The following is a 12,252-nucleotide window of genomic DNA, read 5'->3' as shown; positions in this document are numbered from 1 at the left end:
GCTCAGATTCCAGCAGAAACAGAAACAAGAACATGCCCAGAGGGGCTCAGCATCAGTGAAGAAGCCCAGCAAAGGAAAGCTTGCTTCTCCCGGTCTGGCTGCCTTCAGAGGCACCCAGCTTCAAGCCAGCTGGGCTCAGTTAGAAAGACCACATGTGGGATATTAGTTTGGTTTCAAATCCCACACTTAAAGCGGGACATTTCCAAATGCAGACAGATGAGCCCACACCTCCGGAACAGATCTTGAAACTGTGTCACATGAGGAATAATTGAGGGCACCTGGAAAGTTAAATTTGGCTTGGCATACCCAAAAGTCTTCATGGGACACCTGATGAATGCCTTAAAATATTTAAAGAATGGTAGAAGACGGATAGACCGTATTACCTGGAAGAGCAGAACTGTTTAAATATTTGGTTAGGCAGAAGGAAGACTTTCTGAAATGAGAGTTCTTTGAAAATACAATGCAGCCAGGAGCAGTGGCTCATGCCTGTAATCCCAGCACTTTGGGAGGCCGAGACAGGAGGATCACTTGAGGTCAGGAGTTTGAGACCAGCCTGGCCAATATGGTGAAACCCCATCTCTACTAAAAATACAAAAATTAGCTGGACATGGTGGCAGGCGCCTGTAATCCCAGCTACTCAGGAGGCTGAGGCAGGAGGATCACTTGACCCCGGGAGACAGAGGTTGCAGTGAGCCAAGATCTTACGACTGCACTCCAGCCTGGGCAACAGAGCAAGACTCTGTCTCAAAAAAAAAGGATGCATTGCCTTGAGAAGTGGGGAGTTCCTTAGCTGGAGGTGGGAAGGCTGAGGCTGCAGGGAGGTAGTATACCCAAGCAGCAAAAACTGTGGGTTTTGGTGTCGGGCTGGACCCAGGTTCAGGTTCCAGCTATGTTTTTGTGAGACTTTGAAAAATTTCTTTTGACCCCCAATTACCTCACTTGTGAAATGGGTATAATAATATCTGCTCCTGTGGGTTATTATGCAAAGTAAATGAAATGTTAATGAACACAAGCGCTTGGCAGGTAAGAAATGCTAAATTTGTCATTGTTCCTGTCACTATTATCTCAGCTTGATAAATTGGATAGGAAGATAAAATAATTTCCTCAGATTTCTTCGGCCCTCTAATTCCACAGTTACTGTGAGGTCTCATTTCATCAAAACTCCTGGTAGCATCCTCCTAATTCCTGGACCACCCAGAGTGTTCTGTTTCAGTGTGGCTCCGGATCTTCCTAGACAGTGGCAGAGATCCTCGCCTTTCCTATCATCACTCTCCTTATAATCAGAAACAATCTTTCCCATATCCCAGTTCCCTGAAACTCTATTTTCCTTGGTAATAACTGGCTATTCTGGTAAATAGTGGATATTAACAGTAGAACCATATTAATATGACAATACAGTTACCTTCTCCTTTAAAATTTTTATCTTGTAAGGAAGCAAGGGCTGAACACAGAACTTGGTCAAGAACTGGCAGGCAAGAAAAATTCTAAATGTTCATAAGAACAGATTTTGTTTTGGTTTGGGTTTTTTTTTTTTTTTTTTTTTTGAGACAGAGTCTTGCTTTGTCACCCAGGTTGGAGTGCAGTGGCACAATCTCGGCTCGCTGCAACCTCCGCCTCCCAGGTTCAAGCGATTCTCCTGCCTCAGCCTCCCGAGCAGCTGGGACTACAGGCACGCACCACCACACCCAGCTAATTTTTGTATTTTTAGTACAGACAGGGTTTCACCATATTGGCCAGGCTGGTCTTGAACTCCTGACCTCATGATCCACCCACCTCGGCCTCCCAAAGTGCTGGGATTACAAGTGTGAGCCACCACACCCGGCCAAAGACAGATCTTTACTAATGAGAATCTGTAGATTATGCCTAGCTATTCTAGAGAGATTATGAGGTGGTCATTCAGGGGTAAGGTAGAATACAAGGCAATCTCATGACAGGCTGACTTGGTGGATAGTTAGGTGCTGGTGGGACCTTCCTCTATTCTTTCATTAGTGTTCTGAGGAAACTTAAAGCTCACTCACACCCTGTCTTTCTCTCACCCAAGAAAAGAGCAGACCTATGTGCAGAAGTGCTGGAAGGATGTGCGCGTGGGAGACTTCATCCAAATGAAATGCAATGAGATTGTCCCAGCAGACATACTCCTCCTTTTTTCCTCGGACCCCAATGGCATATGCCATCTGGAAACTGCCAGCTTGGATGGAGAGACAAACCTCAAGCAAAGACGTGTCGTGAAGGGCTTCTCACAGCAGGTAGGGCTCTTTCTAAGATCTTCAATGGTAAAGTCATAGAGAGGATGCAAGCCTACCCTACTGGAAAATTGAACTAAACCTACTGGGTAGAGGAGAAAGTAGTAGATGCCTCCTTTTCCCTAGCACTTTAGATGTACTAAATCCTACCAGCAGCCCTCTGAGATGGATATTATCTGCATATCACAGATGAGGAAACTGAGGCTTAGTAAAGTTAAATAACTTGCTGAAGGCCTCAGAGTTTCTAAATGGGGATCCACTCTGTTCAACTGAGGAAACTATACTCTCTGCTCTGAACTGAGGAGTCTAATGTCTGTTCCATCATCACTAGGACCAACTCCTTCTGTGCTCATCCAATCCCAACTCACTCTGCCCAGCTCAGCCCTAGCAATCTCTCCTGCCACGAATCCTAATATTCCTTCTGCCCCTCCTAAACTGCAGCAAGGTATCATTAACTATGTTCCCATTTGCGTATTCCTTAACTTCTCAACAGTGCTTAAGCCTCCTTGAGGGCAGAGAGAGATCATTGATACCTTTTTTTTTTTTTTTTTTTTTTTAAAGAGACTGGGTCTCCACTGGGTGCGATGGCTCAAGCTTGTAATCCCGGCACTTTGGCAGGCCGAGAGGCAGGAAGATCACTTGAGGCCAGGAGTTCCAGACCATCCTGGCCAACATGGTGAAACCCTGTCTCTATTAAAAATTTAAAAAATAGCCAGGCGTGATGGCAGGCATCTGTAGTCCCAGCTACTCAGGAGACTGAGGCGGTAGAATCACTTGAACCCAGGAGGCAGAGGTTGCAGTGAGCCAAGATCACAGCCTGGGCAATAAAGTGAGACTCCGTCTCAAAAAAAAAAAAAAAAAAAAGACTGGTTCTCAGTCTGTCACCCAGACTGGAGTGCAGTGGCATTGACACTTTTGTTTAATCCCCACCCTTTCATAAATGGTACCTCAGACATCATGGAGAAATCGTTATTGTTTGGTGGGTAAAAGCTCAGGCTCTGGGGTCTGACTGAGATGGGTTCAAAGCCCAGGTCTCACCACTCATCAGCCATCTCACCTTGGGCAAGTTACTGTCCTCTCACACCTTGGTTCCCTCATCTGGAAAATGGGGACAAAAATAGTTCCCTTTCCATAGGGTAGTTTTGAAGACTAAATGGTAGGTACATGACTTACTTAGCATGAAGACAGGCATATAGTAAAAGACCAGGGAACAGTTGGTATTAATATCAATGCTTTCATAGGCAATATGTGTTGACTGACTGAAGCTGGGTGTGATATCCCAATTTGCAATTAAAATTCTCCTTGTGGGAGTTGATTTCCAATATGGTCCCTTTCTTTAACCAGGGAAAAGAGTACAATTTTATCACTTTTCTTCATTCTGCCAGCCTTTGGCTGGGGAGAAATGGAATGAGTCAGAGGATTTGGGAGAAGGAAAGCAAATGATTTATTCCTCAGAGATTCTCATGAGCTCAAGTGCAGTTTTCCAGACTCAAACTTCTCAAAATAAGTTTTTAAGTTCTAGGAGCAAGGGCCATTGTACCTTGCCTTGCCTCTCTCTAAGCACCTGATAAACAGCTCTCATAAAACCCTTTTTGTGTGATTGATTTGGTCCTCAGAAGCCTGTTCTCTCATGCATATCATGGGAATAATAATAGCTATCCCATGGTTTTGCTGTGAAATTCAAATGGTATAAGGAAAGTAAAGAACAGAATAAAGAGTTTGCTACCCAAGAGACTCACAATAAATGGGAACCATTGCTGCTACTGAGGCTGCAGTTGCCACCACTGGAAATGGAAACCACCACCACTCACTGTAGATCAGCATGTCCACTGGTCTCCAGGCTCTGAGTCAATCACTGAGCAAGGGGCCTGTCTCTGGGTTTTCTCACCCTTTGCTTATTACAGCCGCATTTGCTAAATCACCCTAGTGTTTGCAAAAAGGCAGGGTGAGATCTGGTCTAAGTTCACAGAGTCATTCTAGACAAGCAATAACAGTCTGTTTCTGGGCTCAGAACTCTGTAGCCTGCCCTTCGACCAGAGGCTTTCAAGTCTTTTCAACAGTAACAATAAGAAATGTATAAAATATTACACATAGACACACACTCACACATGCTGACACACATACACGTGTGTATATGCACGTGAATGAGTATGTAAGAATGACACCTTAGCCTCACCACATGCAAGGCACTCTGAGACTTTCTATGCTATTCTACCTTTTTTTTTTTTTTTTTTTTTTTGGACACAGTCTCGCTCCGTTACCCAAGCTAGAGTACGGTGGCACAATCTGCTTAGTGCAATCTATGCCTACTGGGTTCAAGCGATTCTCCTACCTCAGCCTCCCAAGTAGCTGGAATTACAGGCGTGCACTACCACACCCAGCTAATTTTTTGTATTTTTAGTAGAGACGGTTTTTGCCATGTTGGCCAGGCTGGTCTCGAACTCCTGACCTGAAGTGATCCACCTGCCTTGGCTTCCCAAATTGTGGGGATTACAGATGTGAGCCCCGGTGCCTAGCCTGTTCTACCATTTTTGGTTTTTTTTTTAAAGTTCTAGGAGCAGTAAAACTTATAAATCTCCCCTTTAGCCTCCCTACCCCAACATTCTGAATGTTTCTTACTCTCTCTGGCAGTTATTTCAGTGTTGTTTCAGTTCAACCAGTGACTTCTTTTTGTCTTTGGCAGCAGTTCCCAAACTATGTTTTGCATATTAATTAGTCAGATAGTTTGGGATTTAGCTGGAATGAAGAGTCAGGTAAAAGGGTCATTCACACTCCGGTGCTATAGACCAGCCAATTTAATAAGTCTCTGCAACCCTAACCCTCAGTTCTCACAGAGCACTTGCTGAGATGATTTACAAAAAGAAAAACAAAAAAGAGAAAGAGGTAAATTCCTATGTGAAAGGAAGATTATTTGAACTTGAAGCTTTCCAGGGTTCTCTATTCTGTGTCAGTTCTTGATTCTCCCCCTCACTTTGCTCAAGAGCGTTTTTTTCATTTTAGTAATAATAATAGACTTTTATTGATTCCATACTAAGAGCTTTGCATGATTATCTCGTCTATCCTCAAAACAACCCAATGAGATGCGCACTATTATTGTCTCCATTTTATACAAAACGAAACTGGGGCATACGGAGGTCCTGTAACTTGCCCAAGGTCACTGAGCCGGGAAGTGTTGGAGCAGGATTCAAAGCCAGGTTTGTCCAGAGCCTCAGTTTTTTGTTTTGTTTTGTTTTGTTTTGTTTTTTGTTTTTGTTTTGAGACAGAGTCTTGCTCTGTCGCCCAGGCTGGAGTGCAGTGGCGCGATCTCGGCTCACTGCTAGCTCCGCCTCCCGGGTTCATGCCATTCTCCTGCCTCAGCCTCCCGAGTAGCTGGGACTACAGGTGCCCGCCACCACGCCCGGCTAATTTTTTGTATTTTTAGTAGAGACGAGGTTTCACCGTGATAGCCAGGATGGTCTCGATTTCCTGACCTCATGATCCGCCTGCCTCAGCCTCCCAAAATGCTGGAATTACAGGCGTGAGCCACTGTGCCCGGCCCCAGAGCCTCAGTTTTTAAGGCTCAGTAGTTCATCTCCCTGGCCCTTTAACTGTTACCTTGAGTTCACACAGAGATGCTTACTTGAAAGTACACATTTATTGTTGCCAGGATTCTTTCCACATAGAGATAGAAGGTGGCAGGGATAATGAAAGTGGGCTCAGCCTGCTCCCTGGGGGGAGACATCTTGGCTGCTCTTTGCGACCTTGCTTCTCCCTTATACTTTTAGGGCAGAAAGATTTCTGAGTATGGATAGAACTCGCTTCTGGCTAACTCTGTACCATAGGATTTCCCTAACGTATTGAACAAACATGTTGATGAGAGTTGCAAGAAAAAATAAATGTTGCAAGGCCAAGTAATATGAGAAGACAATAGATTACAAGCTTTCAAATATGTGTTCTGCAGAATTTCTCTGATACTTTAATAAGCCCCAAGGAGAAGGACAGGTGCTATTATGTAGTATTTCTAAACATTTAAGCACGAGAAACTTTTATCCCAAGAAACGCATCTCAAAACTACTGTAGGAGGGTTGGGCTACCACTAAGGGATTTGCTGCAAGTATATTACAGGTGTTGAAGGTGTGTCATAATCATCACAGGGGAAGTTTTTAACAATATATATGCATCCTTCTGTATCACCGCCAGTAAATTACGACTCACTAGGACTGAGTAGGGACTTGAGTGTGCATATTTTTAAAAATTTTCTCCCAGACAATCTTGATATAAACCTACCACCACCTCCTTGAAAACCTGTACAACCAAGGAGAGGCGCCATCTCCAGTGCTTCCAGAAACACTTATCCTAATAATGGGAAGAAAACTACCATCTAGGTACTTTTTACTATATACTAGTTCTTTTACATGCATTGCCTATTTTAAGCCTAAGACCACCATGGGAGGTGGGCATTACTATCCCTATTTTACACATGAAACCTCTGAGGCACTGAAAGAGCAAATCTCACTAATCATCTCAGAGATTTTGGACACCTACAAATATGGTTTGTTTGGAAATTTAATGTCTTACATAACAAGTATTAATGGCTCTTGATAGTTTATTCTCCCTCTAAGTCCCTACTGTCTTTGAGACCTTCACCTTGCCAAAAGGGTTTTTACTAACCACAGAGATTACTAGGAACATCTAACCCCACATGTATACCCACACTCATTTTTACCATCTTCTGGATGATGAGAATTACTATATTCGGGTAATTCAAAGTCAGTAAGACATACTTTGTCCCAGCTCCCATAGATCAGCATTTCTCACAGTCTGCTAAGCACTTGTCCCAAGAGACAGTTCTTGAAAAACTCATGGTCCGTGGTCAAGTCAGATTACAGTTTACAAGTCAAATTAAGAAGCTTTTGTCCTGTGAACCCCTCTTGCAGGTTCCAATGTTCATTAACATATTAACGTCTCTAAGAAAGCCTGGAGTCAATAGGCCTGTTAAACTTTCTTTAGCCCTGAGCTCTCCAAATTTATTTAACCTAAGAATTATTTTTCAGCACAAATATTATTAACATTCCTATGGAACTTTTCAGAAAATATTAGCCTGAATTGTGGTACAGACATGGTCACAACAGGTGAAGGGTAACAAAGAAGTTGACGATCCTCATGGCTTAAGCAGTTCATTCTTCCTTTTCCTGTTTAGGTTCAAATGAAATTATAAACATTAAAGAACTTCTTAAAAGGGTCTTTCTCCCATGACATTGCAGATTATCCTCAAGGCTGCCAAAGAGTTAGTTTCAAATCCTTTCCTCAGAATTCTTCTTGGACTAAATCTCCTTTTTTTTTTTTTCATTGGAACTTTTATCCCAATGGGCCATCTTTGAATTTATAAAATTATTGACCTATTTTTGAGAGATTCACTTCCCATTGTTAAAAAAAGAGGGGAAAGGGAAGGAATTAGGATTTGCTAAAAACCTGTCCAGCTGGCAAGAGGACTTTATTAGAGAATTCAAATGTACAGTTTTCTCTTTGGTGACATTCTGATACCTGAAACCTCTTCTGTAAAAGAGTTTTAACCTAGGAATTTAACACCTGGAAAGTATATAGCATTCATTTTGATAAATGTAACAGTTATCTAAGCCAGAAAATCAGAAATGAATGCTTCCAGTTAGTGTTTCAGATCAAACATGTCCCTGGCTATCTATTTTCCAAATCACTGAAGCCTAAGTCCCACTGAAGCATGGGTCAGATCATTCCCCAGGGCCAAGTGGGAACTTGCTATGCCAAGTATGATCTGCGGACTAGCCACTTCAGTAAGCATCACTGAAAGCTTGTCAGAAATGCAGAATCTCAGGCCCCATCCCAGACTGAACCAGAATCTGCATTTTAACAGGATCCTCACGTGATTCATTTGTACATGAAAGTTTGAAAGACACTGGCCTAGAGCATCATTAATCAATGTAATAATCATATGTATCTGTTTGTTGCTCAGGTTAAAAATTCTCCATTGAGTCTCCCTTTTGACTAGCTTGCGTGCCACCAATGGTTAGTGCTTTTAAGCCGTTTGCTCAATTATGAATAGCTGCTGTAGCTTGGATCCTCTGCAGTGAAAGTATGTATTGATTTTAAGGTACTTAGAGGAGCATTTTGCCAACAAAGAGTTGAGATCCAGTAGGGAGAAATTTATTACCATCCCAGTTCAGTGATGTCAAACCTCAGTTAAAGCAAAAGGTAGCTGCCTATCTTCTAACCTTGCCTGCTCTTGAGAACCAGAGAAAGTTCCTCTTTCCTGCTAGATTTGTATTGGGACCTGTCCCTGACAGGCTTTTCCAAATTTCATTTAAGAATGAAACTTAGTGCTTTCTACCTGTTGATCAGTGCTTAAATGTTGAGCACAGATCACATTTTCTAGGATTCTTTTAAAATATGACTTCATAATAGTATAAAATATCAAGAAGAGATTACAACAGATAACTGGATTAAACAGCTATGTGCCATAGGCAGTTTTCTAAGTGTTCTATGTCTATTATTTCTTCCTACTACTCAAAAATAACCCTATAAAATAGGTGCTTTTATTATTCTATTTAACAAATGAGGCAAGAACAGTTAAGAAACCCTGTTCTCTAGGTTAACTGAACTCAGATTCAAACTCAGGCACAGTTCTTTGGTTGGTTTGTTTGCTTTTTGTAATGGAAATTTTTTTTATTACACTTCAAGTTTTAGGGTACATGTGCATAACGTGCAGGTTTGTTACATATGTATTCATGTGCCATGTTGGTGTGCTGTACCCATTAACTCGTCATTTAGCATTAGGTATATCTCCTAATGCTATCCCTCCCCACTCTCCCCACCCCACAACAGGCCCCAGTGTGTGATGGTCCCCTTCCTGTGTCCATGTGTTCTCAATGTTCAATTCCCATCTATGAGTGAGAACATGTGGTGTTTGGTTTTTTGTCCTTGCAATAGTTTCCTGAGAATGATGGTTTGCAGCTTCATCCATGTCCCTACAAAGGACATGAACTCATCATTTTTTATGGCTGCATAGTATTCCATGGTGTATATGTGCCACATTTTCTTAATCCAGTCTATCATTGTTGGACATTTGGGTTGGTTCCAAGTCTTTGCTATTGTAAATAGTGCTGTAATAAACATACATGTGCATGTGTCTTTATAGCAGCATGATTTATAATCCTTTGGGTATATTTCCAGTAAGGGGATGGCTGGGTCAAATGGTATTTCTAGTTCTAGATCCCTGAGGAATCGCCACACTGACTTCCACAATGGTTGAACTAGTTTACAGTCCCACCAACAGTGTGAAAGTGTTCCTATTTCTCCACATCCTCTCCAGCACCTGTTGTTTCCTGACTTTTTAATGATTGCCATTCTAACTGGTGTGAGATGGTATCTCATTGTGGTTTTGATTTGCATTTCTCTGATGGCCACTGATGATGAGCATTTTTTCATGTGTCTTTTGGCTGCATCAATGTCTTCTTTTGAGAAGTGTCTGTTCATATCCTTCGCTCACTTGTTGATGGGGTTGTTTCTTGTAAATTTGTTTGAGTTCATTGTAGATTCTGGATACTAGCCCTTTGTCAGATGGGTAGATTGCAAAAATTTTCTCCCATTCTGTAGGTTGCCTGTTCACTCTGATGGTACCTTCTTTTGCTGTGCAGAAGCTCTTTAGTTTAATTAAATCCCATTTGTCAATTTTGGCTTTTGTTGCCATTGCTTTTGGTGTTTTGGACATGAAGTCCTTGCCCATGCCTATGTCCTGAATGGTAATGCTTAGGTTTTCTTCTAGGGTTTTTATGGTTTTAGATCTAACATTTAAGTCTTTAATCCATCTTGAATTAATTTTTGTATAAGGTGTAAGGAAGGGATCCAGTTTCAGCTTTCTACATATGGCTAGCCAGTTTTCCCAGCACCATTTATTAAATAGGGAATCCTTTCCCCATTGCTTGTTTTTTTCAGGTTTGTCAAAGATCAGATAGTTGTAGATATGTGGCATTATTTCTGAGGGCTCTGTTCTGTTCCATTGGTCTATATCTCTGTTTTGGTACCAGTACCATGCTGTTTTTGTTACTGTAGCCTTGTAGTATAGTTTGAAGTCAAGTAGCATGATGCCTCCAGCTTTGTTCTCTTGGCTTAGGATTGACTTGGCACGGGCTCTTTTTTGGTTCCATATGAACTTTAAAGTAGTTTTTTCCAATTCTGTGAAGAAAGTCATTGGTAGCTTGATGGGGATGGCATTGAATCTATAAATTACCTTGGGCACTATGGCCATTTTCATGATATTGATTCTTCCTACCCATGAGCATGGAATGTCTTTCCATTTGTTTGTATCCTCTTTTATTTCATTGAGCAGTGGTTTGTAGTTCTCCTTGAAGAGGTCCTTCACATCCCTTGTAATTTGGATTCCTAGGTATTTTATTCCTTTTTGAAGTAATTATGAATGGGAGTTCACTCATGATTTGGCTGTTTGTCTGTTATTGGTGTATAAGAATGCTTGTGATTTTTGTACATTGATTTTGTATCCTGAGACTTTGCTGAAGTTGCCTATCAGCTTAAGGAGATTTTGAGCTGAGACGATGGGGCTTTCTAGATACACAATCATGTCATCTGCAAACAGGGACAATTTGACTTCCTCTTTTCCTAATTGTATACCCTTTATTTCCTTCTCCTGCCTGATTGCCCTGGCCAGAACTTCCAAAACTATATTGAATAGGAGTGGTGAGAGAGGGCATCCCTGTCTTGTGCCAGTTTTCAAAGGGAATGCTTCCAGTTTTTGCCCATTCAGTATGATATTGGCTGTGGGTTTGTCATAGATAGCTCTTATTATTAGTATATACAAAACTGGAGAGAATAATATGATACATTTCTATGGACCCATCACCTGATTTCAACAATCAGTTTATAACCAGTCTTGTTTTATCTGTCTCCCCACCCTCTACTCTCTGCAAATTATTTTGAAGCAGATCTTCAATATTTCATTTCACCATAAATATTTTACTATCTCTGAAGGATAGGATTTTTAAAATATATGATTATACTATCATACCTAAAAATTAGCAACAATTCTTTGATATCAGCTTTCAAATCAGTTTTCAATATTTTCCATTTGTTTGAATCAGGATCCAAATAAGAACAAGTATTGAAATAATTTCTTTAATCTCTTTTATTCTGTAAGTTCCCCATTTAGCTCTCTTTTTAATGCATAGTTTTTGTTGCTTAATAAACCAGGTTGTTTGTCCTGTATGATTTCTCTTGTTGTTGTAGTTGTTGTTGTTTTGTTTTGTGTTTTTTTTTTTTGAGATGGAGTTTCACTCTTGTTGCCCAGGCTGGAGTGCAATGGTGTGATCTCAGCTCACCACAACTTCTGCCTCCTAGGTTCAAGCGATTCTCCTGCCTCAGCCTCCAGAGTAGCTGGGATTACAGGCATGTGCCACCATGCCCAGCTAATTTTGTATTTTTAGTAGAGATGGGGTTTCTCCATGTTGGTCAGGCTGGTCTTAAACTCCCAACCTCAGTTGATCTGCCCACCTCGGCCTCCCAAAGTGTTGGGATTACAGGCATGAGCCACTGCACCCGGCCCCTGTACGATTTCTTATAGTCTGTGCGTTTTCTTCCTGTGGAACCATTTAACATGTTTTTCTGACCACTATATTTTTACAACATGGTAGTAGGATCTAGTGCCTAAGTCGGACTGGGGTTAGATTTGGCATTTGTGCATGCGCATGTCAATGCTATGTCATAGGAACTGCAGTGTGCTACCATCTCAAGGCACAAAACATCTATCTTTTTTCACTGTTAATAGTCATTGATGATGATTGTTTAGATCCGTGACTTCAATGGAATTTGAAAAACTAGTGATATTCTAATTGGTTTATAAAGAAAAATTTCCCTTCGTGAAGTATTGGGTCACTCCTAAGTGTCCTCTGTAGAGAAAACGGATGTTTTTGAGTCTTTCCTCTCATTTACATTTTCAAAATAATGAGTTGGTTGCCTAGGATCCTCCAAAGGTGTTCAGTGGGTT

At 41.4% G+C, this 12,252-nt stretch overlaps 1 protein-coding gene across 1 annotated transcript in view; it reads left to right on the top strand.

Annotated features, from left to right (window-relative positions):
* Positions 1-12,252, top strand: part of ATP10B (ATPase phospholipid transporting 10B (putative)) — a 218,112-nt gene that overhangs the window by 106,746 nt on the left and 99,114 nt on the right. The window contains exon 6 of the mRNA XM_055386545.2: positions 2,042-2,246. Within this exon, the coding sequence (XP_055242520.1) occupies positions 2,042-2,246 (205 nt within the window). The remainder of the gene's footprint in view (positions 1-2,041; positions 2,247-12,252) is intronic.

This window comes from Gorilla gorilla, chromosome 4 (genome assembly GCF_029281585.2).
Source record: "Gorilla gorilla gorilla isolate KB3781 chromosome 4, NHGRI_mGorGor1-v2.1_pri, whole genome shotgun sequence".
NCBI classification, from domain to species: domain Eukaryota; kingdom Metazoa; phylum Chordata; class Mammalia; order Primates; family Hominidae; genus Gorilla; species Gorilla gorilla.
Note: the sequence above shows the minus strand (reverse complement) of the source record. Positions and strands in the feature narration are given on the sequence as shown.